The sequence below is a fragment of the Falco naumanni genome, chromosome 9 (genome assembly GCF_017639655.2).
Source record: "Falco naumanni isolate bFalNau1 chromosome 9, bFalNau1.pat, whole genome shotgun sequence".
In the NCBI taxonomy this organism is placed as follows: Eukaryota; Metazoa; Chordata; class Aves; order Falconiformes; family Falconidae; genus Falco; species Falco naumanni.
In genome coordinates, this window is record NC_054062.1 from 49,842,943 (window position 1) to 49,870,461 (window position 27,519).

General features: G+C 39.0%; 3 protein-coding genes across 7 annotated transcripts in view; 1 reads left to right on the forward strand and 2 right to left on the reverse strand.

The window, feature by feature from the left end:
• CTBP2 (C-terminal binding protein 2) overlaps positions 1–6,819 on the reverse strand; it is a 319,500-nt gene extending 312,681 nt beyond the window's left edge. Inside the window, exons 1-2 of the mRNA XM_040607556.1 lie at positions 6,574–6,819; positions 4,021–4,076 (exon numbers count right to left, since the gene is read on the reverse strand). The gene's annotated coding sequence lies outside the window, so the exon portion shown is untranslated. The remainder of the gene's footprint in view (positions 1–4,020; positions 4,077–6,573) is intronic.
• Positions 6,820–6,911: 92 nt separating this feature from the next.
• TEX36 (testis expressed 36) lies at positions 6,912–12,354 on the reverse strand. Its single transcript, XM_040607561.1, has 4 exons — positions 12,183–12,354; positions 11,234–11,365; positions 8,581–8,661; positions 6,912–7,269 (listed from the first exon to the last, which is right to left on the reverse strand). Exons 1-4 carry the CDS (start codon positions 12,351–12,353, stop codon positions 7,021–7,023), a joined length of 633 nt encoding a protein of 210 aa, XP_040463495.1. The 5' UTR covers position 12,354; the 3' UTR covers positions 6,912–7,020.
• A 3,031-nt stretch (positions 12,355–15,385) lies between these two features.
• EDRF1 (erythroid differentiation regulatory factor 1) overlaps positions 15,386–27,519 on the forward strand; it is a 28,533-nt gene continuing 16,399 nt past the window's right edge. For 2 of the 5 annotated variants that reach the window (XM_040606380.1, XM_040606381.1), the window contains exons 1-12: positions 15,386–15,557; positions 16,318–16,526; positions 17,998–18,064; positions 18,995–19,120; positions 19,634–19,758; positions 20,205–20,364; positions 21,616–21,717; positions 22,010–22,131; positions 23,114–23,225; positions 24,236–24,383; positions 24,458–24,566; positions 24,892–25,003. In XM_040606380.1, the coding sequence (XP_040462314.1) occupies positions 15,492–15,557; positions 16,318–16,526; positions 17,998–18,064; positions 18,995–19,120; positions 19,634–19,758; positions 20,205–20,364; positions 21,616–21,717; positions 22,010–22,131; positions 23,114–23,225; positions 24,236–24,383; positions 24,458–24,566; positions 24,892–25,003 (1,458 nt within the window). In that variant the 5' untranslated portion in view covers positions 15,386–15,491. Of the gene's footprint in view, positions 15,558–16,317; positions 16,527–17,997; positions 18,065–18,994; positions 19,121–19,633; positions 19,759–20,204; positions 20,365–21,615; positions 21,718–22,009; positions 22,132–23,113; positions 23,226–24,235; positions 24,384–24,457; positions 24,567–24,891; positions 25,004–27,519 lie in introns of those variants that run through there. The other 3 variants (XM_040606382.1, XM_040606383.1, XM_040606385.1) reach the window with 3 other exon arrangements.

Genomic DNA, 27,519 nt, shown 5'->3' on the forward strand with positions numbered 1-27,519 from the left:
CTACGGCAGGTTTTACACTAATATAACATTTACATATCAAAATAACGCCGTTCAACACATCTGCCCTCCTATGGTACCTAACTGTATTGCACGTTACAAAATATTTTTAGAATTAAATGTTAATTCTATTCCAATGATAGCAAGCCTAATTTAGAATGAAAATTAACGCCACACATGCACAGAAAACCTTCACGGTAATGCTTCAAAGATGACAACGTAGAGTTTAACACCAGTAACAAAAATAGAATTCGGCAGTTTTGATGGAAAATATTGTCCTTCTGTATCAACAGTCTTCCCCGTGCCAGTCCTCTTTTATTCCCGCCCCCCCCCCCCCTTTTTTTTTTAGAAGTCTTTAAACCTGGTACTTAACTCCATCCATGAAATATTATCCAATATGTTGATCATGCTGTTTTTTAATTTCAACTCGACTGAAGAAGCATTGTTAAAAAGAGTCACTATATCCCAGGGGAATCAGGAAATTAAACTTTATTTATTGGGTTTTGACTTTCCCATAAGTAGATACAGCCATATACCATCTGATTACCATCTGAGGGAAGGCACAGCTTGAAAAAGAGCACTGCCAATGTGCCACTGGGCCATTGATTAATTAAGCAATAAGATGAGAAGGTCTGTCGCTTAGGGTCATTAATGCATGCCTAAAATACCATTTGAGGCGTGAATGCCTGGTTAGTATTGTAGAGCCTGATCCCACAAGAATTTACATCTGAGCACAGTACTTGATACTTGTGTTGGTCTGTTTGCATAGTAGGCAGAGCTATTTGTAGGTATTAGAATATGCTGGACAATCTAAACACAATTTTTATTTTTGGAGGTTGGGGGATGAGAGAGGAAGAATGGATGTTCACTTTAAATTAAAAAAAAAACACTTCCACTTCAGACATACCATGCCTCGAGTTACAAAAATTGCCTCTCATTCCATGAACTATTGAAAGGGATCATAAAAAAATATACACAGCCATTAGTTTCTTAAAATAATACACTGGCAGGCAACTAGGTCTCTAATGAAGCTCTAAATACTCTATAGCAAATCTATGTACAGGAAAAGAAGTGCTGGTTACAGCAAAAGTGTAGGAGTCAGGACTCCTCCATCTTACAGTCACGGCTTTGCTGCTGACTGAGCAATCCCCCGCAGTACAGCATGCCACAATTAAGTCATCTGCAAAATGAGTACTACTGCTTAAATACTTCACAGGGCTACCGTAAGGATTAATTCAGTGCTATTAGCATAGTGCTTTATGATCATCACATCACTATTTCTAGACATCCCACAGCAAGGGGAAAAAATAGGCGTTCCTAAGATTCTTTGAATTTTCTGAACTGGTTCAGGTAGTCTGGGGAAATGACCACTCCATATCCCTTCTTCTAGAGCTGCTACAGTTTATATGAAACAGTTAAACATTGGGCCTGAAAGAAAGCACGGGGTTTTCTCTAGTTCAGTGGTCTGGGCACTCAGCTGTGAGTAGGCAGACATGAGCTCCAGCCCCTGCTTCAATTAATGTTTACTTCAAATTTAAAAGTCATACCAGGACCCTAACCCAGGCAACCCCCTCCCTTCGGTGGGTATTCTAACCTCTGGGCTAGATTATCATGCTTACTCATGTATACCTGTGAACTTTCTCTTCCTGATGTAATGAACATCTAAATAATCCATGCACGTGAGACAGCTTCAGGAAAAGGAAAGTAAAGAAAACTTTGTAATAAGCCATAACCTTCTCGCTGAAACAATGCAAAACCGGAGGAAATAATAGAACCTATTTCAAATGGGTGTTGTAATAATTAAGTTTACACACAGACATGATAATAGCTGCTCTTCATGTACCCTCTGGAGGACTCGATGTGTTTGAGCATTCTCTCAATTGAAAGCATGTCATGACACGAGAATAATTAATTTGTGAATCTTTCCCCCAACACAGGTATGAGCTTGGTGCTGTCAAGACTAAGGCACTTTAGACTTGTCCAGAAGTAGCATTTTAAGCACTTGTGGAAGACTTCTGGGACTTGGGTGTCTCTAGCATCTGCCACCAGATTAACAGGAGTTCAAATATATACAGTCTCTGCAAATTCTACACAGCTTCCACTTTTGCTACATATAGAATTAGCTGCATAATCTCAAAAGGAAGGAGAAAACAGAAGCTCACCCAGCTGTTTTATTTTAAAACCCTGGTTTACAGGCTGTCCACATGATTTCAGTCCATTGGCTTCAGGAAAGATTAAGGCTTTTGAGAATCCCTTCCCATGAGCAGGCTGAGAAATGTCATTATTCCTTCGGTATTGTAGGCTGAACCTGGGATTCTGTGACCACCTTTGGGCCACAGAGAAACAGGAGAGGAGCCAGCAAAAAGTAAGATGGTCTGAGGCAAGTGACTTGTGAAGAAACGGGTTTGTTTGGTCTGGTGAAGATGAGGCTAAGGCAGGTCTGTGGCTATCTGAGAAACAGTTACAAAGGGGATGCAGCCAAACTTTTTGGTAGTGTCCGATGACACACCAAGAGGGAGTGGTCACAGAGAGCAGACTGGGAAGTTCAGGATGGATATTAGGAAAATACTGTTCTCTTGCACTGCAGTGTAGTGCTGGAACAGGTTACCTGCAGAGGTTGTGCAAGCTCCCTCTTTGAAGGCTTTCTAGACTCAGGTAAACAAAGCTAAGGCTGAGCTGATCCTGTGCTGACAAGTCTGGCCTGAGTGGGAAACTGAACTACACATGTCCCAGAGGTCCCCTCTGAGCAGCACTTCTTTGATTCTTTGGCTGAAACTTACCTATTTCAAACTACTCTTCTTTCTGTACACCACATTTAAGAAACGATGATTTGAGATATTTCACTTTCAGGTGAATATACTGAAGTATCACAAACCACGATCAGACAAGAGAGCAAGCTGATAATGTGCTTTTCATAAATGCTAAACAGCTGCCTACCTGAATCATAAATTGGGTGCTTTAATGGTTCGCTCACACCCACTGTTGCCATACATCCAAATTAAGGTCAGTTAGGATTACTTCCCTGTTGAATAGGCTTCGCTTTAATTAGATATTGCAAAGATAATGTTTTAACAACTCATTATTAACAACTCAACTTTGTTGGGGAGGCAGGCATAAGATAAGAAATTTGGGATGAGGCAGCTCTATATAGTCCTTTCCCACTCCAGAGTGGAATGGGTCTCTGTATTTGCCATCTAATGCTCATTAGATAATGTAGATGCAGCAAGGGAGAGGTTAAGGCACAATAAGAAAAAAAAAAAAAAAAAAAAAAAAAGTTGCAGACTGTGTCTTAAAGATAGAGGAGCCTAATCTGAAGTTTCTACTTATTTCAGATATTTTATTTCTTGTCAACCAGCACAGCCACTGTACCAACATAAACATTTCTATTAGATACAGGCCTATATTTTTGGTTCAACATTAGCACCAGTTGAACAGCTATAGCAGTATTTTGCTCAGATAGGGAGAAGTTAAACCAGTATAAGAACATTTGTAGAAGCTTAATATTTTGAACTACATCACTGTAAATAAATCAGCACCAGTTTTGAGTCTAGACAGATCTCCAACAGTATTACTACTGTGTAGCCCAGGGAACAAAATGGGCTCATCTTCAGTGCAACATTTATATCAAGTTACTTCACTCAAGACTAACCTTGAGAGTACACGCTAAGAAACATTTCAGCTACACAGAGTGATTAGATTATGAACACTGAGTGGTTAGATTAGCAGTAGATGACTTGGAAGTCAAGCTGCTGCATCCCCACTGAATTACTCACCCCATGAGCAGCAGCACTCCCCTTCCACCCAACCCTCCCCACAGGCCAGGCACTTCAGGCTTTAAGCATCTCTTTAGACACCAAGTAAACAAAACGCAAAAGTTAAATCTTGCCTCCTATTGTACCAGAACCAATCTGTTATCAAACAACAATAGTTTGTCTATGAGGGTCAAAATGACTATGAAAAGCATTTCATAGATCACAACATTTCATAAATGAAACAGCTATAAAAGCTTGACATCTAGCTTACCAGCAGGCCATGTGGTCCAAGAGACAGCAGCTTTGAGAGAGACTGTTTTCTCAGATCTAGTTATCAGCAACCAGGGCAGCAAAAAGAAAAAAACAAACAAACACACCTTGAACAAATGGACATAACCATGCAGACACAAGCATAAGGCTATATTCCAATGCAGCCGAACTGATGTGACCCAAGAAGCAAGCTGGGTATGTAGAGTTAAATGACAAAGCTGCTACTCTTCAGCTCAGCCGTATTAATGACCAACCTGAGCCTGTTGTGGGGTTCAGCTGATGAGCAGCAACTCATTAAATCAAAGAAACTTGCAGCCATCTGCCCAGCCCCTTGGTTGTTGTTTTTTTTTTGATCAATTTCACTTGCGTTCTGTGAATTTAGCTAAGATACTAAAACACTTTTAAACAAACACAGAAGTGACTTCTTAAGACAGCTGTATAGACAGTCCCTAAACTGATGCAGACTTGGGAAAAAACAGAGGGCAACAATACCTGCTCATTCAAAAGGGTTATATTACAAAGCCAGTTGTTTCTGTAAAGAGATTTTGGCCATTTTCAAATTGTTGATAATACTGTTCAAGGAAATTTTGTTACAAACTTGCTTGGGGTGTTTTGTGGTTTTGTGGGTTTTTTTTAAATAAAACAAGCAAAAAAAGTCCATCTTTATCACACCACCTAGGGTATAACCTCTACTTCTCCAAAACAGTATTTGGCTGAATTAGCCCACAGTGTGCTCATTCTGCTGAGCTTACCTCCACCCATCTGATCCTAAATAACTACCAGCTGGGATCACTTTCTTGCACCAACTCGGAAACCTTTCCGGGAGTTCCCAGCCCTCCTCCCCTCTCTTCCATCCTCCAAGGAGCAAAAAAAACCATATTGCAAAAATACTTTAACTCAACAGGCCTTCTTCTCAGAGACATTATTATTGCAAGTTTAAACAAAACTGATGGTTTCTATCCAAAGTACACAAGCCTACGACTTTCTAGAATTTATCAGGGGCATTATAGCTCATTTTGAAATTCAATGTATTGTACCTCATGCTGTTTACCCAAGAAACAGCCACAGCACAAGATATGTGGGAATCACCTGTTTGGTTCAACCCAGCACAGTGTATTTCAGTGTGTATAGAGGTTTTATGATCTATTTTCTCCTCTGGAATCTCCATCACAATGTAGTTGAGAACATGTATTAATCCAGTTACTTAAAAAAATAATAATTTTATATATATGTGTGTGTGTGTTTGAGTCAAAATGTGAAGGGAAAAAAAGGAAAGGGGGAAAAAAAGAAGTCTGGAATCTTTCTATTGGTGTTTTAAGGCATAACAAACTCCAATAATTTATTTCACCATATCCAGTTGTAATGCTAAACCACAGATAAACATTACTATAATGTAGCAAGAATGTGTTTCTTCCTTCTGATGTAGGTCCAAGATTGCCCTCTTGAGTATGCCAAACAGCAGGGGGTACTTCACTTACCATGTGATTTGCACACACTTTAGTTTTGAATCAATTTGGAGATGAAATTGTTGGCTACAGCTACGGAAATTCTGACTCTAGAGTTGTCAGGCAGGCTGTCTTTACTTTGAGAAAAAAATAATTCTTTTTAATAACACTATGTTACTTGGCTTTTTATCTGTTTTTACGTTGTTCATTAATGTTTTGCATTTCTACATATTGTGCAGCACCCCAAGAACTTTAGTAGAGAGAACTTCATAAAAAAACCAGTTTATTATTTCAGCATGTCCTAATAAAATTGTTACGTGTTCAGGGAAATATGCTAGTACCATCTATCTGGATGGCACACAAAAAGGTCAGCCATTGCATGCTGATGCAAAAATATCTATTTGTTCACTCAAAGGAAGAAATAATTTTTAACATAGATAATTTTCAAGGCATCTCTTACAGTGCAGGGAATGAGAAGGGTTGAGGCTTTATTTTTCCATTTATCTTGTAAACAAAGGGAAATTATCCCACAAAATTATGCTTAAATTTTTCTAGTCAACATTATTTTGCATAGCAACAAGTTTACTTCCAGTGTATTTTAAGACACACGGTTTGGTTTATTATTTTATTCATATTAATGGAAATGATCCAGAAGAGGAAAACATAGTATTTGGAGTTTTGACTCTAATGCCTTCCATATCATACAGCCAGTAAGATTCTGGGAGCAGAGTGCTTAGAGGATTGGTTCTGAATTCACTTCATTAGGGACATGGCACTATAAAATCATGAGTTCTTTTGAGATCCAGTTCATCTCAAACTCAAACTTTCATGCAGCCTTCCGCTTTCACCTTGACCTTTTTTTTTCCCCTTACTGCCATGAATGACGCATCCGCATGTACACTCACATTTTGTGAGTGCACACACAGGCATGCGAACATTGTTTGCTACACCCTTTCTTTCTTCATTTATACAACTTCTGTGTTATAACCAAATGTTACAGTTATTTTGCACAGTAACCTAATGCACAGCTGCTTTTTTATCTAATGTCTGCAATGGCCAGTAACCCACCTTCATAGCCACAAAACCTTTCAGAAAAGTGTCTCTCTTACCTGAACACACGGTTTTGGCTCCCTGTTGTGGTAAACCCTCAAGAATCCAGTTCCATTATATACTTCTGTCAACACAGATGCTATCAGCTGCTCGAGGTACAGTCATACCACTGATTTGGAAGCTGAAGGAGCTTTTCGATCAAGATGAGGGTCAAGCAGTATCAAATAACACACGTACAATCACCACCTCTGTTCTCCTAATAGAGGTATTTCTAAAAATATGTACAATCATGCTTTTCCTTACAATGCTCCTCTTGCATTACTATAAAAATTTCAATGACGTCTTCAGAGTAACATATGGTTGTTGACTTCAATGAACTCTCAACTGTACTACCACATTCTCTTTACACAAATGTTTATTTCATCATCCATTTGAGAAACAAGCAGTTCCACTCTCAAGAAAAGGCACAGATGATGATAAATAATGCTACAAAGGTGTTTTGATAATTAAGATGACTTGTTTGGCTGCAGGTTTTTTTCATTCTCAGGAAGGGGTTTGTGAGTGCCACATTTTTCTGAGTGGTGTTTCGGATACCGCCTACAAAATGGGCTCTTGGTATTCTGATCTTTTACAAATGATGTCTGATAAATGGTTAAGCCATCCTCGCTGCTAGGAACGGAGTCATGAGCCCATAGGAAGAAGTTTTGTGAGTTCTGTTGCTGTCTCTCTGGTTCAACCTTCCTCCGGCCCATACCCTAGAAAAAAAAAATCAGAAGAAAAATTCATGTAAACATATGACTTATAATCACAGTTTCACAGATGAATCTTGTAACAGTCACTACCCCACTGGGAAGTTAACAAAGCTGTTACTACAGTGATTTCAAGAACTCATGGCTGATCTTTAGTAAGTTAAAAATAATATTATTAGACTTGCCTGTATGAACATTTCTGGTTGCATATATAATGGGAAATGTGTTGACCTTCCACCTCGTAGTACTAATAAATCCCTTATACTTTGCATTTCTGTAGCATACTATATACTCAAGGCTATTTAGCTATACTCGGCTACATTAATCTTCAGAGTAACCCAAAGAAACAGGTTAATAATTTTATGTTCAGACTGCAAGAAAGAAACTGAGATAGACCATGAAATCTGATTCTTCAAAGCTATCCCTTGTGTGTCCAAACACAAAGAGACAGAGCCTGATTTTCACACTCCATAGCTTGCAGGAAATTTATTTGGAATTATGGTTGATTAGTATCTGTAAAATTATGAGACACTGCACAAAGTGCACAGAAATGGCAGTTAGTCAGTGAATAATGAGTATCAAAAAACCCTAGCTGTAAGAGCCCAAAGTTAGACAAACTTTCACAATTCGCTGCTTCCTCCTCTATTCATTATCTTGTGAAGTGCACTATTTCTTTCAATGCCTAGAAAACTGTCAACAATCTAAGAAAAGTGGAAAAACGTGAAACTGTTGCACATACAGCAAAGCCTCACACAATTTAAATTCTATTAAAAATTGTGGCTTCTGCAACATACATTTAAACAGTTATATTATAAAGAGATGCGGATGGGAAAATAATACATTCTGGAGATATATTGTGTGTCCCCTATGGATTTCGGTGAAACTTATGATAAAGATGAGTCTGAATCAAATATGTGGGGCTGTGAATTATGAGTGGCTGACACCCCTATAAAAGTTCATCACAAGGCAAATCACTTCTAGCAGCCTAATAGGACTGTAACTTGTTACAAAACCATGTTAGGACATAGAAAATAGGATCTCTAGAAAATGTCTGTCAGAGGCCCTAATCATCGGGTTTTTGTTCCCCTTGAATTCTGTTACTTTCAATGACCGTGTGTGCTGCTGTATAGCTGTGCCAGCCTCAGGGAAGTCCCATCCCTATACTAAAAAAAAGTGTGTTTTCCTTTGCTGTATATATTTTTCTTTTCTCACAATTTTTAGCATCTATAATGTTTGCACAAGAGAAAATAGATAGTGTTTAATCTCTGGCAGACAGATGCATGAACTTGCTTGATTTTCTCAGTGCTGGGTACTTACCAAATCAAAATACTCTCCTACATTCTGTAGACAGTGTCTGTTGTCATGAGAAGAAAATGGAAAGTTTTTGTTCACTGCTCTCTGAAAAGAAGAAATTATAGCAAAAAAAATATGAATTTTCACATACCTTGTTTGGAGTCCACTAGTCTTAGTTCTTATATTCTGACAGATGCTGAAACTAAAGCTGCCTGTGTTCTAACACGGAAGTCATATATTAAATCTTCAACTGCACCCTCATTATATTATAATTTTACAAAATCATCAGGAGAATTTGCATTCCCTTGACTTGCTGACTATATATGATTAATATAAAAGCGTGAATTTTCAAATAAGGAATGATACATTCTGTCTGCAAGCAGCAAAATACTAGATCTATGTCAGGATTGCCCTGTTTGATTCACTAGTAAGCCTAAAGCTAATTAAAATTAACTACAGAAGGGACCTCAAAACTGAATTAATCTATGATTTATGTACTGAATGTCATGTACACTGCTTGTTGCAGGGGAAGTAGAGGAAGTATTAATTGCATAACTAATTTATAATCTCATTCTTTAACATAATGTTCATCCAGTCACTAAAATGAAACCAGAGTTTCAGAAGAAAAAAGGACAACTGCAAAAGAACCATTTTAAAATTCATTTAACATATTTAACTTTTTAAAAGTTTGTTTATTATGTATCATTGTCATGTTATTACAATAGCTAAAAATTGAAACATTGCAAACTCTTCTGGACTATTAGATTGCCTCTGTTCTTCCCCAAGCATAACTTTCCTGCTTCATGCTGGGAACTTTATATTTCTTCTGTAAACGCTCTAGCAATTTTTACTTTTAATGTGGTGAAATACATTTTTCATCTTCCAACTATGATATATTCATCTCCAAACGGAAGAGCAAGTTTTAAATGTAACACAGTTTAAAAAAATGTGTTTCAAGAGTATGTGAATCTGAATAATTTCTAATGATAAATGTAACTGGATGACTGATCCAGCAAGAAGAATCACTAAATACAAAATATGCATGCATGGAGTCAGCTGCGTGATCATATCTTAAAATATTTGGCACACTAGACAGATTATCTACCTTTTTTAGGTACGTACCACAAGTTCACTTGTTTTCTCATACAGGTTCAAGTAGACTACAGTTTAATGGATAAGTAAATTCAATTGATATATTCTCATATATGTGTTTAAAAATAAGTACCTTCTAAGTCAGTAAAATGTAAGACTTAGTAAAATATCCTACTGCAAGTACATGTCAATCTTAACATTTTAGGAATAGCATTTATTACTAGTGCTTATATGCTACAGGATAATTGAAAACCAAGATGGTAAATATTGAATATTGTCTCTTGGAAGGATTCCCCATATTAACTAATGGTTAAAAAAAAAATCTATTACAGAATAATTACAGGACTATCATGAAGTAAGAAATGAGAGGTAATATAAGCTTAAACAATACTGTATTTCTTAGAAAATTAATTAACCTCACAGCCAGTGAGTTCCCTCATACAGAGATTAGAGACATCCAGCTTCTCATGCAGTGAGCTTCCAACACTCTTATCAGCACTTGTTAAAAATGTCACATAAACAAACTCCCTCAGATTGTTCCTGTGACATCACGTTGTAGCCTTTAACGCATCTTTGTACTCTCACCACTGATTTCATGTAATTCCTCATTTATGACAGATAGGAATTCCACTTACTGTTTTTAACAGTGAAGGGCTGGTAAATACAAGACAAAAACAACCAGGTGAACAGTCCTACTATTGTTGATAAAAGGTCCATCTGACCTGGTTCACCTTTTCAGACAGTGGCTAAGGCAAGATGCTCCACAGAAAGTTATACGTACTATCAACATAATGCATACTTATGTTACAGTATAATCTCCTCCTTTTCACTAGCCTCAAGCCTCCCTTTTAAATATTCCTTCCTAGCCCATTTCTGCTCTTCATTATAGCAAACTCTGTGAAATGAACTCAATGTAATTGCTATGCTTATAGAAAATGAAAACAGAAAATCTTCTGTGCCCAAAGTGGATGGGTAAAGCAAAGCTCAGTCTGATGATAAAATAAGCACATAAAAATGTGCTTATGAAATTCTAACATTTTAAATACTTCTGATTTTAAAATACTGGATTTTGTTTGTTTCCAAGATTGTCCCAAATCCCCTCATATTTAAGCAAGCCTTAAAAACATTTCACATGGGAAGCTTCTAACTTTTTAATGATCAAAAAACCAGTCTTATCCCTGAATATATAGGATTTCTGACATTCAAATCAAAACAGATCATCAAATTTCAATTAAACATTCTTATAGGGCTTTACACACAGGTTTTGGAAGATAGATCATAATATATTCTGGCACACAAATGTGTTTCGAACAGCTAGAGCGGCTAATAAAAGAGTAACTGGTGCTGGAAATCAGCAACAACTACAGCAGGACTTTGAGAATCCAAAATTACAACCAAGTAACAGTGAAATCTGTTTCTTCCTTAACACAGCTAGGAATCATTTTACTCCCTGAGGCACAAAGTCTGCCAGTCCGCTATGACTGCTTTGCTAACTCTGTAAGTGCTATTCTTACTTATAACTTAGCAAGTGATATCTTGCAAAAAGAGAGCTCTTGAAATTGACTGTATTGCCACAGCAACTCACCTGCTCCTGAGCTCTGTATGCTAGCGGCAATCTATCCTCAGTACCCTGAGCTGCTTCTGAGTCCTGGACCTGTTTTAGTGCAGAGCTTGTAGGTGACTCAGGTTGACTCTGCCACACTCCAGAGTGAGAAAACTAGAAAATAAAGAAAATTGTGATCTATTTAGAAAAAAAGCCAACAACAACAAAAAAACAAATACATCTGATCACCAATGTAGGCAAACTTGTATTTTCCCATTTATTTTTTATTATTTGGAGTATAGCAGCACCTAGTGGCCTCTGGAAAAATCAGGAGCCTCCCACATACAACACAATCCCTACCATAAAAATCTTACAACATAGACCAGTAACCGGACAACAATATTATTTCTCCAGGAAGTTTCTGACAACTGTTTATATGGTGATAATTCAACTAGCAAAACCACATATGCTATAACACCTTTTTTTTTGCCCATGCTGTTGTGCATAGTAAGGTCACACATAGGTTTGAAAGCACAAAATTTCTGGGAACAGCTCAGCGAAACATTAGGCCCAGGGGTTCGGAGAGGGAAGAACAGCCTATGCCAGGTGCACATCGCAGCGCCCCAGGACGCCAAGGCATCCCAGCCCAGGGCCCAAAACGTGAGAGGCAGCACTTCTCTTGAGGCTGAGAACCCAGGCAAACGTCAGCTAGCATTTTCAGAAGTTAATCAGCTAAATATAAAGTTAAGACGCTTTCCAGTGCTGTTAGAAAAATGGGGGGGGGGGGGGGGGGGGGGGGGGGTTGGGGAAATCCTGCCAGAGTTTCTTTTAGCATTACTTCCCCTGGATACCTAGGGCACTTTTTCTTCCTAAAAATCAGGGATGGGAAACCGCGTTTGTGGCTAAAGACAAAGTCACCCCTCCCAAGCTTTTTCGAGTGTTTAAGGCTAAAAAAGCCCTGGGGAGCTGGGGGCTCCCGGCCGGCCCTCACCCATGCTCCAGCGTGCTGCTGGCTGGGGCGGTGCCCCCTGCCTCTGGGCATGGCTCTGCTCTGCAAGGCCCCTGGCCTGCTGCTGCCGCTTGTCCTGCTCACAAACTGGGGCAGCGCCAGGGGAACCCCCCACCGTGACATCAGACCCGGCTGTGACATCAGACCCGCCATGATGTCTGACCTGCAGTGACATCAGACCCACCCTGATGCATCACTAAGTGATTCTGGTGCTGGAGGAACAGCCTGACGGGCAAAGGCAGTGCTGCTCTTATCCCTCTGCTGGGCCGCCAGGGCAGGGGGAGTTGGTAAAAGTATGGAATGCTGCCTTGAAGTAGGAGAGAAATGGAATTCCATTTAAAAATGAATTAGTTCTGCACAATTACTGCAATGACACTTCACAATAATGTGAATATAACAATAATGGTAATAGCTGAAGAAAGGAGGATCATTTCTGAGGAAAAAACTAAGGATGTTATGTATATTGTTTTAAAGTTGTAACCTCAAGCTCTTCTTAAAATCACTTTACACATACACACACCTTAATCACCTACACAAACAATTTTTGTTTAAAAACCTGACAGCACTGTAAAGGTAATTTTTTTTGCCTTTGAGTTTGAGCATATTATTTCACTGTCAGCGTGCTCTGCCAGAAAGCACTGCCCTGGCAGAAACCCAGCAGCACCAGTGTCCCTCAAGGAATATGGGGGTAGGGGGATGCCATCTACACTTGCCTACTGGCCAGAAAAATCCCTAGTCCGTTCATCTGTGTTACAGACATAGTCCCCGAGATGGATATAGCAGAATATATTTTTTTTATAACATTTTGTAACATGTTTTTATGGACAAGGAAGTGGAGAGCCAACTGAAATGTAAGGCTTCTTTCACAGAATGAAAAACTGGGGCACAAAGCCCTTGCTTACTGTGAAATAAGGCTGTGGGTGAGCTGGAGACAAGGCAGAACTTCTCACTAAATTAAGCACAAACCAAGACTTTGCCTCCTTGGCCTTGACAGACTGTAAAGAACATGACACTTGTACGGCAAGCAGCCTGATTTCCAGTATATTGATATTCAAGGCTAGCTTATGTGGGAATCAGACACTATCGCTGGCAAATGGAACAAGAAAAAATACAGTACTTGTATTAGTTAAGTATGAATGATTCAGACAGTCACAGCCATTTACGAAGTGCAATTGCAAAGTTCCTGCAGGAAAATCTAGTTTTCCATCCTACTATCAGACACAGGTATAATATTTGGGAACACTAGCAGACATCATGATTTTTCAAGGCTTTCTTCTAAATGACCTAAATACTTGTTTCTCTACTTGTTGAGCTTTTCGTAATACAGATAAGAGCAATTATTTGGAACTTGTCATTATTCATGATGCCATGCTGAGTTACTTTTCAGTACAAAAGTAGGTAAATTGACTTTTATGATGATTTAGAGGCTAATGCAAGCCTTGTTTATGAAAAATAAGCTGTTGCAGATAATGCAATTTTGATTAAAGAAAAAAAACCCAACAAAACCCAACAGTTGTAAACAAGCTCTAAGAGCAACATGTTTTGGAATACTTTCATGACTGTACTGTCACGTCAGCCTCGGCTGTAATGAACTGCACCAATGTCTGAATGTGCCAGGATCAGCTCAGAAGGCTGTGTAGTTAACTCATGCTATTTTTAAGACTTAAGCCCGCGATAGAAACAACTAGAGAAGGATAAAGAATGTGACAGGCAGAGGAACCTGTCATTTGTTTTCGTTCTATTCTCTTAATTTTCAGATTAAGTAAATTGGTGCTCCTTACTGCAAACTCAGGCAGCACTTTTAAGGTATTACTCCACTAGAACCTCTTTTTTCTGAAGGGCTGCAAGTTTTGTATGTACTGCTGTTCTCCACTGAGATATGGGTAAAACTGAGAAAGTTTAAGGATGAAATATAAAAGGTCCCTTACCAACACCATGAAAAGATTCTAAGGGAAGATAAGGAATAAATAACTCATTTAAGGAAGAGTTGTGCCAGTCCACAATGGCAGTAGGCATAGGTCCAATATAATAAAAGCTTGACTAAAACTGCTTTAAAACATTACCTTAAATAATTGTATTTCTTAAATAGATTTTGTATGTGTATTTGCATACCAAAGTTCTTGCCATATTTATAATATTGTTGTTACTGCTAAAAGACTTATGCTTTGTGTTAGTAAAAATAGGTAAGATTAAGAGTATTTCAGCTTAGCTCACAAAGGAAACAAGGTTTACGCAACTGCACTTTCCGATTCTCGGATGCCATAATAATTTTCAGATTTTCAGGTCACTTTCAATCAACTTCGATAGAAATGAAGAATTTTGAAGATGACTAGGATCACCTAAGCTCAGCGAGGATCAGTGGCAGGACAGAAAAGTACCTCGGTAAAGAAAGGCAGGCCCTGGCCCTGTTGCTATGTGTGTTTAGGGGGATGATGACAGGCAGAGAACATTTGTACTTCCCAACCACTCACAAACTGTACTCTGTTGTGGCCTGGAGAATAAACAATCTAGTCTAAAAGGGTAACAATAAATATTAAGAATTCTTTGTGCACTATTCAAGGCACCATTTGCTTGCTTAAGCCATCACAGCTAGGCCTTTGTCAAATTAAACTAATGAACAAGAGGCCAGCACAACACATTCATGATCCCCCTAAAGGTAAGGTGCTCTGTCACAAAGTTTTCACTGGTTTCATTGAGAGTTATTCAGCATGTCCGTAAACCCCATCAGAAAGCCCTACTGGCCCATTTCCTTACCTAAGCTACCTAAGACGGCGGTTAGCAGTGTAGCAGTCCTAGTCTCAGGGCAGGGCTGGGACAACCGGGCACCAGAGCAGGCCCCAAGGGCTGCCAGCTCCCCACCACACACAAACGCCCTGAAAACCACAGCACCTCACGCTCCCAGCAGTGCACACAGTGGCGCTACCAGACCAGCTGCTAATGGTGCAGCCCAAACACAACCACCCGCTTCGGTTCGGCACCCCTGAGCGACGAGACACCCCGCTGGGAGCGTCACACCAGCACCTCACCGGCCGCCATCGCCACCCTTCTCCTCACCCTCCGCCCCGCCCGCAAGCCCCACCCTCCGCGCTCTCCTATTGGCCAGAGCCCCCTTGCTCCGCCCCCAGCGCCCCGCGGGACTTGTCCGTAAGTGTCGCGAGAGGTGGCTGCTCCCGAGCCGGCGCGCTGCCCGCCCCCCCGCCGGCAGCGGGCGCTGACAGCGGCCTGCAGCGCCTCCGCGCCGCTCGCCCGGCCCCGGCCCCGCACGGGCCGGCCCCGGCAGGCGAGTGGAAAATGGAGGAGCTCCGCGTTGTGGGGGCCGCCGCTTCTCTGAGGGGAGACGCGGAGGAGCCTAAGCAGGTGACGGCGCTTGGGGGGGCGCGTCTGTGCCCGGCAGCCGTAGCGGGAGGGGGCCCTGGCGCCGCCCCGGTGCCGCGGGCGGCCCGGCTGAGGCGCGGGGGGCGGCGGCGGGCTCGGCGGCCGGGCGGGGCTGTACCACCGCCCACAGGGGTGTTTGCCGGGTGTCCTCCCGCCGGTCGGGCGGGTCAGGGAATGCTGCTGGGAGGGCTGGAGTACAGGAGGGAACGTACTAATTATGATTAAGCTATAATTGTGAGCAGTATTTCTGTTGTTATGTTTAAGTGCAGCGTGCTGCCTTGTATTTACATAAATAGTGTCCTGTGGATCTGTTTTTCCCTTACCGTGTGCCGGTTCAAAGCTCTTTGCACGAGCTGGCAGCTGCGTTGGGCTGTATTTGAGGGGGAGCGCGCAGTGGTGAGGCGTGCGTACCGAGTGAGGTTGGCTTTCGTGTTGGTCTCTCTTAGCACACAAACTTTTGAGGCATTAGTGGGAATTACGGTTGATTTTCCACCTTCCCAAGTAATTCCACCTTCTGTGGGGAGCCAGCCTTAATCACGCCTTAGCCCTAAAGTGGGACGTGTGCTTGGTGCAAGCGTTGGAGTCGGGGTAACCAAAATACTCATGAGTGTATGTGGGAGAAAGTTGGGAGCAAGTGCAGGACGGGGGCTTTGGTCACTTACCATGAAAAATAACTGATAATCAGGTAGTTTCAACTGCTGTTGTCCATGATAAACAAAATACTTTTTTTTTTTAAAACTAGGGCTCGGTGTTGTTTCTCGGAGGCAATGAGGTGAAGAGCAGTGCTGTGGTGAAATACTCCTCTGCCCCGCCACAGGCAGCGTTCGCCCGTCTGCAGGAGAAAACAGACCTGAAACTTCCACCTGCCAACTGGTTACGTGAGAGCGCAAAGCTGGGACCGGCGGGTACAACCATTCTTGGCAACAACAAAAAAAGTAAACCGTTTTCAAGGTAAATAACAGCAGGCACTATTTTTTTCCAGGCCTTTAAGAATAATTCTAGTAGTTGACTTGACACTGTGTAATTCTAAGTGTAAAGTACAGGCTTTACCATAGCAACTAGCTATTGCTTTTTTTTTTCACTGTACTCCCTCTGCTTTTTCATCCTTAGTTCTTGCCTGTGTGCTATAATCTTGTCTCCTTTGTAAAAGATTAATGATGCTGGAAATGCTGTTGATTATTATTTTTTCAAAGTGCATGTTGACACCTTGCCTGAGACAGTCAAATGGCCCTCATGTTCTTCCCCGGTTGACTGTTGTAAATTGGCCAAAACCAAGGTAGTCTGGCTAAGCCAGCCATTCCGCTTTTGATAGCAGGTGAAAATGGAACAAAGGTGGTTCCCCTTGAAAGTTACAGAGCCAATTTATACTTCTTCTGGATCTTTAGAAACTGGACCTGGCTAACTAATGGCAAAAGACACTTGGTAGTCGTGTCGGGAGTGAACACAGAAGGTGAAATAAGAGGCAAAACCAAAAAGCAGTGTTACCTTTCAGTATGGATGTTAAATAGTTGGATAAGTTGAGTTCTGAGTGTTTATAAATAGGTTTAAATCCTGTGCTGAACAAGCAAATTCACACTAAGTCAACTAGGTAGGGAAATTGAACAGTTTGTGGAGGGTCTGTGTTTAGGTCCTCATGATCTGTTTTAGGAGATGCACGTTTTTGAGCATGTTACTCAGGGCTCTATGACTTTTTCCTGTTTATTTTAGGTACCATGTTTGTTTGTCAAATAGATTTTGGCAGTTTAATCTCTCTAGTGTTAGTATCAGAAAGCTAATACTGAAGGTATAGCTTCAGATGCTTGCACATCATGTATTTTTTTTGGGTTACGGTAATATCTGGTTTAATTTTAAAGACTGATCTGTATGTTAAAATATTCTGTTCTGTTCAGCTTATAATTTAGAGAGGTCTTAATGAGGGTGGATGAAGATACAACCATATTTTGTCTGTTACAGAATCTAGGCCAGTTTCAGAAAACATAAATAAGAGGTAAAATGAAATGACAGCTGCTAAAATTAAAACTATTTAAGGTGCTTAATGCCTTAAAGAGAAACTCTTTGAAAAACTGTTTTTGTTTTTAGTGTACAATAAAAAAAACCTCAATTTTTCTAATTTCCCATAGCTCTCTTAACGAACACTTTGAATAGTTCCCATTTTCCTGATTTCAACAAAACTTAAACTACCTTTTAGAATGTCTTGCAATTGGATCTAAGCACGTCCAAAGGTACCTTTGAAGAACTTGTTGAATGTGAAAATGATATGATTTTGTTAATTCACTTTAGATCTTATTATACCTGGTAACATTTACCTAGTCTTTTGGTTTTTTATGAAGGAAAAACTTACAAATATTTAATAAGCTTAAAAAAACAGATCTCTATTTAATGTCTCATTTAATTGTCTAAACTTGTATTATTTTCTAAATAGCTTTGGGATGGCATATGACTTCATTGACTCAGTTGGAAATGATGTAGATGTTGTGTCTGATTCAGAGGTATGTATAAGTCCTATCATTCAAACTCTTACGTTGTATAAACCTTGTTTTAAGTTCCTGTCTTGGCTTCTGTCATCTTTGTGTCCTTTGAGGATTAAGTAAAGGTCCCCTAGTGAAATACAAACAGATCCCCTGACTTGGTCTGTCATTTTAGGGAGCTGCGATCACTGAATAAGGGATGTAGAGATGAAAAATAATTTATTATTTCCTGTGTATTCCTGCAAATAACCTTTGATTAAAATATGCAGTGTAATGAATGCAGCACGTCAACCTTGCAATGTAGTAGTCTTGTGTGTTTGAAATTAGCTATTTTGATGTAAATTATTACTCTCTATTAATTTTTTTCTGTTCTTATCTAGAAGAGATACCCACTCTCCAATCTACTTCCTCTTTCCTCTATTTTTTTGCCAGCTTTTTTGGTGCTGGTAATATCTGTAGAATTCAGATGAGGCTATTCAGAAGAGGAAATATACATACTCATTTACTGCCTCAGTGTTGATGTTTGGCAGATTTTTATTCAAAATTAGGTCTTTATCCAGATTCCTCCAGATACCTGACAAAGTGTTGGTATTCCTGTGGTGAAGATAAGGTTTTAAAATCCAAACCATCCACTTGCTTGGATTGTTTAAAATCAAAACCGTCCATTTTGTCACATGTGGTTGTGATGATCCAAAGAGAGATCATGTTTAAACCACCTGTGTGGTTTATACTGATCTCTTTATCATCGTTACTTATCTTCTCTGACCTCAACAAATGCAACTTCCTGTGGAATGGCCTTCTTAAAATCACTGGCACTATAAGGTTTTATTTGCCTGCTCATCCCTCTCCAATGTTTCTAGTTTATTCTTTGCTTAGAATTTCCGAAGAATTGTCTTAGAGTGTATTATAATTATATTGAATATTATCTCTGTTCTCTTTTTCTCCTGCAAGAATATTAAAAAACTTCTGAAAATACCTTATAGCAAGTCACATGTGAGCATGGCAGTACATCGCATTGGGCGGACGCTTTTGTTGGATGAGCTGGATATTCAAGAACTCTTCATGAGATCATCTCAGGTTAACTGTTTGGTTTTTGTTAAGTATATCGTATGGTCAGAATGTATTATTTCAATAACAGTGTAGCCAGCAAGAAAGCATGTATATATTGGAATTCCTGAGAACCATATGTGAGTACAAAAGGTCCTCTATTCTGCAGCAATTGGTTTACCCACAAACTGCTTCTGATGTCCTATATTTATGGTACTGTAGGATTAAAATTCCATGTCCCACTTTCCTATAATTATTTCAGTATTGCTATACTCTTTTATTAATTTTATTATTAATACACAGTATTTGTAACTGTGGAACCTCTTACTATGTATCTGACTTTCTAGTGCAGTCGGCTTTTCAATAAGAATGTTACTTTTCTAGAAGATACTTTTTCAATAAATGACCAATTCAAGACTTTAGCTGTGAAGTAATTCTGGGTTTCTCTTGTTGTTGTGGATGAGTATTCATAAGTTAATAAGGCTCTTGGTTTATTTCACGGATGCTTTTTGATATTAATTTTGTATTTATGGTACTGCCTAGACAGGGGACTGGACGTGGCTGAAAGAGTTTTATCAAAGGCTGATTGATCAGAAGTGGCAACGAAAAAAGAAGAGTAAAGAACATTGGTACCAGAAGGCTATACTTTCTAAATTTTTGTATTACAGGTAACCTTATGTCTGCATGAATCTTGATGCTGCACATCTTACTTTTGCCTGGTTTCTTGTCTTGAAGTAAATGTTAAAATTATATTTGGGGTTGTCATATTTACTGATTTATCCTTATACAGATGAAATTGAGGGATGAGATCAGGAAATAATGCAAATGTTTTAACAGAAATTGAATTATTTTAAAGTAAAATTAAAGTACTGAAGAGTAAAATAAACAGTATGACTTAGTTAACTACATATCTCAATATTTGCTGAGGGAAAAACAACTTCAAATGTCCAAGTTAAGATAGTGACACCTGCTGTAATTTTGTTAAAACTTTGAGCAATGAACGAATTGTCCATATAGCAAAGTCATTCTTTGAGAACAGTGCATCAAATATAGCAATTGTAAAACGAATCTCTGTGCATACTGTCAACTGAACTTTTTAATGTTCCTTTGTCAGCATTAATGGTGATGGAGCTGCTCAGCCTGTTCCTTCCACTTCAAAACAGCACCAGGAGGGTCCTGTTTCAGGTGAGAGTGATGAAGCAGGAAGGGCCTCTTGGCCAGCTCCTTTTGAAATGCCTTCTTCATTATCTGAAGATCCGGGTGCCTCTAACCAGGTTAGTGTGTATGATGTTTTAAATGGCACCTTAGTTTTTGTAGAGGCATATATATTGAAAGGTTTTCAAAAGTGCTGCTGCAGAACTCTCTGCTGAAATAAATTAACTAAGGCGTTAGAAAGAAGAACTTGGCAGTATGTGCAGTTTAGCTTATGCCAATGTTTCAGAGCTCTGAATTTCAGAAGTATTTTTTTCTGTCACTGTAATACTAAATACATATTTATCTACACATTTTTGAGAAGCAAAACATTTGGCTTGGAGTAGTCATCAATAACTTTATGTAGAAGTAGGAAAATCTTAGGTTTCCATGCACACCTTCTGAATATCAGGTCTTGGCCTTTCTTTTTAAATTTGCCATTAAAATGAATCTGTTGTGGCCCTGAATTTATTAGGTGAAGAAGAAAATTAAGATCCGTGAAAATGCTTGTAAACAACTAAGCAACATTTACAGATACTTGCTATGAGATTTTCGAAGTGGAAAGGGGAGATGTTGCAGTAACTCTGCAACAAACTGAAATCATTATTAGGCCCTAATTCTAGGGTTTCAGTCAGTGGCTAAGCTTATTTATGAAAACTTAATTCCTGGCGTTTTTGAGTAATACAATACAGGAATTGATTTAATGTTTGAGAGGTTGAAAGATCTGTTGTATTCAGTCTACATTAGTATAATGATGATGCTATAGTTATGCTTAGACTACCAACTGGTATGCCAAATGACTGTCAGCTAACGTAGGAAGGCTCTAAGCTATGTTATCCATAAAATTGTAACCTCATATGTTGTGGTCTAGTAATAGTTTCAAGTGGTGAAATATTTCAGTACTTGGAAGCTTTATACTTCTCTCTTTTGCCTTCTTGAGGAGCTATTGCCTAAACCAGACTGTTTATCATAAAGGAGCTGTTGTCCATTTGTACAGTGTCATTTTCTTTAATCTACTAATTGGGGTAGAGGTTTTACTTCTGGAGAATGATAATCTGGTGCTGACTCTGGGGTGATAAAGAGTTTCTTTAAATTTTCTGATTTCTTTCCGAAGCCTCTGAGAATATAAAATCTAAAATTTTGGTACTACCTGTAGAAAAGGAAGTATTCTAGTCGCTGACTAGAGGTTTTTTGTAGTTTAGTGCATATTTATTTAAAGATATTAGAGGTAAAGGTTTTCCCTTCTATGCTTTTGTTGTTCAGATTTTTTTTTTTTTAATGGCCTAACTTTACCTCAGCAGCAGAATCACTCCTTATCCTTGTGCTTTTCACAGGGTAGTGTGCCTCTTGAACCCTCATATATAGTGGGGCATGTGGCCTCAGCCCCCAAAGAACAAAACCTGACTACTTTGTTCAATGACGGGGAAAACAGTCAGGTATGCTATATGTGAAATTTGAGCTCAAACACTGAACCCCCAATTTAATCAACCATTTTAAAATTTGGTCTAAATTGGAACAGAGAGAAAAACTAAGTCCCCTGTAGAAGTAGTTTTTGTGGCATTTGCAATCTCAGTCTTTTAAGTTAATGTGAATGCGTAGCCTAGTTCATTCTGTGCTGTCTTTTATTTGCTGCTTTTGCTTCTCGCTTTCTCATAATTCCACAGAGTATCATAGAGAGCAAGTTTTATAGTAGTGCTTTATAGACCGTTTTTTTCTCTCTTAATGAAGGGACTTAAAAATGACTTTGTTCGTAATATCTTGTGGACTTTTGAAGATATCCACATGTTAGTAGGATCAAATATGCCTATATTTGGAGGTGGGAGATACCCTGCTGTGAGCTTGCGTCTCAGGTGAGTTTTGAAGTTAATGAGATACGTATGCCAGCCTTGATTGACTTGTTGCTTTGCTTCCTCTTTAGCTGTCTGCATTGTTTGACTCACTCGATTTTTACATGCAGTTTAAAGAATAAAATTTGTGCTTTAGACTTAAGTGGTGATGGCATTGTGAAGTGCAGAAAAACAGAAATGGAGTCCCAATGCCATGCCACTGCACTGTGACTTGAGATGCTCTGCTGATTTTTTTCTGGCTCTAAGTAAATCTTTTATTTGAAAGTACTTGTGGTTTGCAACCTTTCCTGACTTCAGTGAGAATGCCGAGTGTTAAAACACTCCTGTATATCTAGCCCTTAGTTTTATTCTATTGCTAATTTTATAAAACAGAGCAGTAGTATTTCTCCTCTTGGGATTCTGAATTTCAGTAACTTCTAGTTGGGTATAAATACCTAAAACTTGTGATTATAATATTTCTAAGTTCTGTCTTACTGTTCACTAATACTTTCTGCTGATCACTTGATTACTAGTCTTTCTGTTCCTGCCTATGCATAGGCAAAGAATGAGTAGAAACTTGGTCGGTATATTTGTTGTCTTTTTAAGACACGTATAGGAATTTACACTTGCTTTGCAAGGAACGTTGGAAGGTCTGTGAGAAAGCTTGTGCTATAATTAGTTGCAGTTAATATTGCCATTCCTTTAGTATTACTTAATAAGTACTTACGGTCTTGGTAGTAGTGTGACATCTGAAGCTTGTTAAAAGTTTCAGTATATGTGCAGGTAAAAATTCAAAATTGTTGAGGGAATGTGAGTGTATTTCATTGGAGAGATTGGTACATCTATTGTGTTTGATATAATTCATTGTTATAACAAGTCACAAATAATTGTTTTAGTATCCATCCACTCTCAGGTGACTCAAATCTAAATCCCATTGGTAAACATCCATAGTATTTTCTGAAGAGTAAATAAAGACTTAAATAACATGAGAAATACTTATTCTTAGGGATAACAACAAGCCAATAAATGTGCTGACAGGAATTGACTATTGGTTGGACAACTTAATATGCAATGTACCAGAGCTTGTGATGTGCTTTCATGTTAATGGCATTGTTCAGGTAAGTCTGGCACTTCGCACTATGCATGGTTAATCTGTTCTTCTGTTTCTGAAATTGCTCCAGTTGTAACATCTCTTTAAAATCTTACTTCTCATTCTGCAGTAAAGGATTTTTGTAAATCTTTGTCAGAGCAGTATCTACACAGCTTGCAACAGCCACTAAAAAATACTATGCTCTTTATTCCTCTCCCTCCCATGCATGCAAGATTCCTTCTTTCCCTGATGTATGAATGAAGGCAAAAATAAAAAATGTAGCAGCAGAAATAATGTTTCTTGCATCTTAAAATCTGTAGTGTTCACTTGTCAAGGTAGATGCATGCTTTTTAAACTTTAGTTTGATTATTTTGCAGTAGACCACACGTATCAGCTGAGTTTCTGTTGTACCTGATAGTGTATAGTTGCTTACTAGGCTGACTGGGTTTCATCAAAGTAGACATAGAATGGTTTGGGTTGGAAGGCACCTTCAAAGATAATCTTATTCCAACCCCCTGCCATGGGCAGTGACACCTTCCAGTAGACCAGGTTGCTCCAAGCCCTGTCCAACCTGGCCTTAAACACTTCCAGGGATGGGGCATCTACAACTTCTCTAGGCAACCTGTTCCAGTATCTCGCCACCCTTGCAGTCAAGAATTTTGTCCTAACACCTGATGTAAATCTACCCTCTTTCAGTTTAAAAACATTACCCCTTGTCCTATTGCTACAGGCCCTACTAAAAAGTCTATCCCAAATATAGTTAGATTTTGCACCTTTACTGTTTTTTCACCTTTTATTCTCCAGTTACCATGTTTGTCACGAAAGTGATGTTTAAAAGCTTTTTAAAGCTCTTACTGAGTAGTGTAATCAAGATGTGTTTGCTTTTAAAGTAAATCATAGAAATTAACTCAATTTATCATGACACTGTATCAAATAGTAGCCTTTTGTTTCTTTTAGCAGTTGGTAGAGACACTGCTCTATAGATTTTTGGGAGGTAGGTAGCAGAAAACCCTCCTGATCTTGATATATTCCTTGCAGAAATATGAAATGATCAAGACTGAAGATATTCCCAATTTGGAAAACTCCAATTTTTCTACCAAAGTGATAAAAGATATTGCTCAAAATATCTTATCTTTTCTGAAATCAAATTGCACCAAAGAAGGACATACTTATTGGTTGTTTAAAGGTAAGTAGGTTTAGATCTATTTGAAGAGCTTTATGTTAATGCCAGGTTGATTAATGAAAGGTCTTACCTTTCAGCAAGTGGGAGTGATATAGTAAAGCTTTATGACCTAACCACGCTTTGTGAAGAGACAGAAGACAAATACCAAAACCCTTTTACAATGCCTGTGGCAATTCTTCTGTACAAGTAAGTTTTTATAGTTTTTGTTGTAATATTTAGTTCTTGGTGCAGTTGTATTAAGAATTGAGACCAAAAAGTACATTACAATTAAAAAATGCATTAAATGAAAGTAGTCTTTCACACATAAGCTTGGTAAGCCGCAGTCCTACAAAATCAAACCAGACTTTCTTCTGTTCACCATTTCTCAGTGTAAACTACACTCTTGCTAAGTAAGTCTTGCAGACCCATCATAAAGTCTGGGAGATCTACATTTGCATCTGGGTACATTTACAGTTCTTCTAGCACAAAGAAATTATTCTGTGATTCATGATTTTGTTCAACCTTCTTCTAGAGTTGCTTGCAATATGATGCTGAAGAAAAACCAGAACAAGAAACACTATGGCACTATCAGGACATTGCTCCTGAATTGTCTTAAGTTATTGGACAATGGCAGACATCCTCAAGTAAGAATTGCATGTTTTCTTGTAACTTTTTGTAAATATAATAAATGCTGTCATCGTAATACACCTAGTAATATATTGTGTGGTACTTCCTCCTTTCCTTGCAAGGGAGAAAATTATAATGAATTTATAAACTTAAAAAAAAAAATACTCTGGGGCTTCTATTTAAGCACAAATCAATTTCTAAGCCGTAGCCTTCACTGACATGCATTGCTATGTAATATTGCTTCTGTCCTGCTCTAAAAAGGAACTTGTCATTACATTTGCTCTCTTGCTTTCGTTCCCGAGGAGTCCTTTTGTGCTTGGAAGCTACACAGGCGCTAAGGTAGATCTTAGCTGGACAGTGTAAAATGTGAATATAAGAATGTTTTTACTCTGAAGGTGGCTGAATGTTGGGATAGGTTAACCGGAGAGGTTATAGAATCTCTGTCCTTTGAGGTACAAAAAGCCCAACTGGATGTGGACCTGAGCCGCCTGCTTTGAGCCAGGGGGGTTGGGCTGGGCTAGGCCGTCTCAAGGGGTTCCTTCCAACCTCAACTATTCTGTGGTAGATGGGAGAGTCAGGAAAAGACCCTTAAACTCTTACCTCTTCATTAGACCTGGTGTCAGCCTTTGGTACCTTGATGCTCTGTAGTTTCAGAAGCAGTAAGTAATGAAAAGAAGGTGAAGCTGTACTGACCTTTATTCCACATAGCTGATTCTGGTTCTTGTCGAAGAAAGACGGGAATCCAATTGCTCTGACAGACAAGTAGTTTATTAAAGTTTAGGGAGGTAGGGAATGTGTGTATGTCTTAAAGTATTACTGCTGCCAGATGTGCTAGTTTCTTTTTTCATTGCAGAAGATAAGGGAGTGTGCTACTTTCTCGTTGGTATTTTGACTAAGTCTATTCACAATCTTTTCCTTGTCTTAAATTGAGAAATCTGTAGGTTCAGAATGCTATCAATATGTTTAACCAAAAGACAGGAGGCTTGGAAGTTTATCAGGCAGGAGCTGCTTTGTGCAGGCTACAGCACACCAGCATGGTAACTTAATACTATTTATAGGCAACACGTTATACATGTAAAAAAGAAATACCTGTACTGAAACTAAAATCTAATCCAAAGTTTGTCTTCATTTACATGTAAGTGGTCTAGATTTAAGCTGTTTTCAACAGAAAATTGATCTCAAAAACGTCATGTGAAAAATATGAATTGTATTTAAAGTAGATAACAAGAGGAACATGGCATGTATTAGTTGAACTAATAAGTATTTTTTAGACTCCTTCTGAAGTTGTGGGAAGCTCTCAAAATCTCTTTAGAAGCTCTTGAAAATTGTTTGTGTGGTTGTTTTTTTTTTGCTTGCACGAGATCCTTCCTTTGTTTGCTTCTTGTAATCTACAAGCTTTTAGAACAGGTAATACTCGCTCTTTAACAGCTGGGTTTTATTCTTTTCTAAACTTGATCAGTCTAGAATCGCTTTCCCTTTCCTATATGTTTTTTTTTTAATTCTAAGTAACTCTTTAATAGGGCAGGAGAGAGTCCTTACTTGAGTAGGTTAATGGAATTCATACTCCTGCACAGTGGTGGCCTCTTTTGCTTTCTCTCAGCAGCTGTATACTGGTTCAGAAAGCGGCCTGGTAAAATAAGTAATTTTCTGAGCGCTGGTTTTTTTTGTTTTTTTTGTTTTTTTTTTTTAACAAAGCAAAAAGCCCTCAAAAAATACACAAGAAGTGTAAAATGTTGTTTGGTTGGCAGTTCACCCAAATGGCTAATGCCGAAAGGTTGCTGCTCTGATGGAGGGTTACTTAACATGCTTACATGATATAGCAGGGCTACTGTGGGGAAATTGTATCTCAGTTCCATTTTGTATGAAATTGCTGGACTGTATTCTGGTCCAATCTCACTAGATTCCAGCAGAACCAGGAACTGGAACATGCCATTTATTGCCAGAAGCAGGAACTGTAAGTAACAGTGCTGTTGTAATGCCACTGAAGCCCGCTATTTACATGTAATACCTTTTTTGAAGTCAGAAGTAGAGAAGATGTTGCGAAGCAGAAGGCGGCAGTGTGGGCACAGTTTTTTTGTCACTGTTTTTTTGGTTGTTTTTTTTCCTTCCCCCTATGCCTTGGCTACCCCACTGCTTTAGAAATAACTCTTGACACTTTTTCATATTCTGAATGTTCAGGAAGTAAAATGCAGGAGTTATGAATCACCTGCTCAGGTGCATATCAGGGGAGTTAATCGCACGTCCTTCACCCAACACTTGTTCAGCATTGGGGGGGGGGCGGGGAAAGGCATCTCAGAAGCCAGAGATTTCAGTGTAAAAATGTGTTCTAGAACTTAGGCCTTGACGTAATCACTCTGTGTGTGCATGAAGCAATAATACAAGTCTTTTGGCTGTTACATCCTTCCTAAGGTGCCTAAATGCAAAAGGCCAAACCTGAAAGCTGTTCCTTAGTGTTTTCCTGGAGCTACACAAGAGTCAGTGATTTAAGGGTGGAGCCTAAGCACTTACCAAAATTGTTCATTCCAGTTTGGGG

Coding starts and splice junctions, on each gene's coding strand:
- TEX36 (XM_040607561.1), bottom strand. CDS start 12,353: ATGGCGGGTCTGATGTCACAGCCGGGTCTGATGTCACGGTGGGGGGTT. Junction 11,366..12,182: donor AGCAGCACGCTGGAGCATGG/GTGAGGGCCGGC, acceptor TTTATTTTCTAG/TTTTCTCACTCTGGAGTGTG. Junction 8,662..11,233: donor CATACAGAGCTCAGGAGCAG/GTGAGTTGCTGT, acceptor TCTTCTTTTCAG/AGAGCAGTGAACAAAAACTT.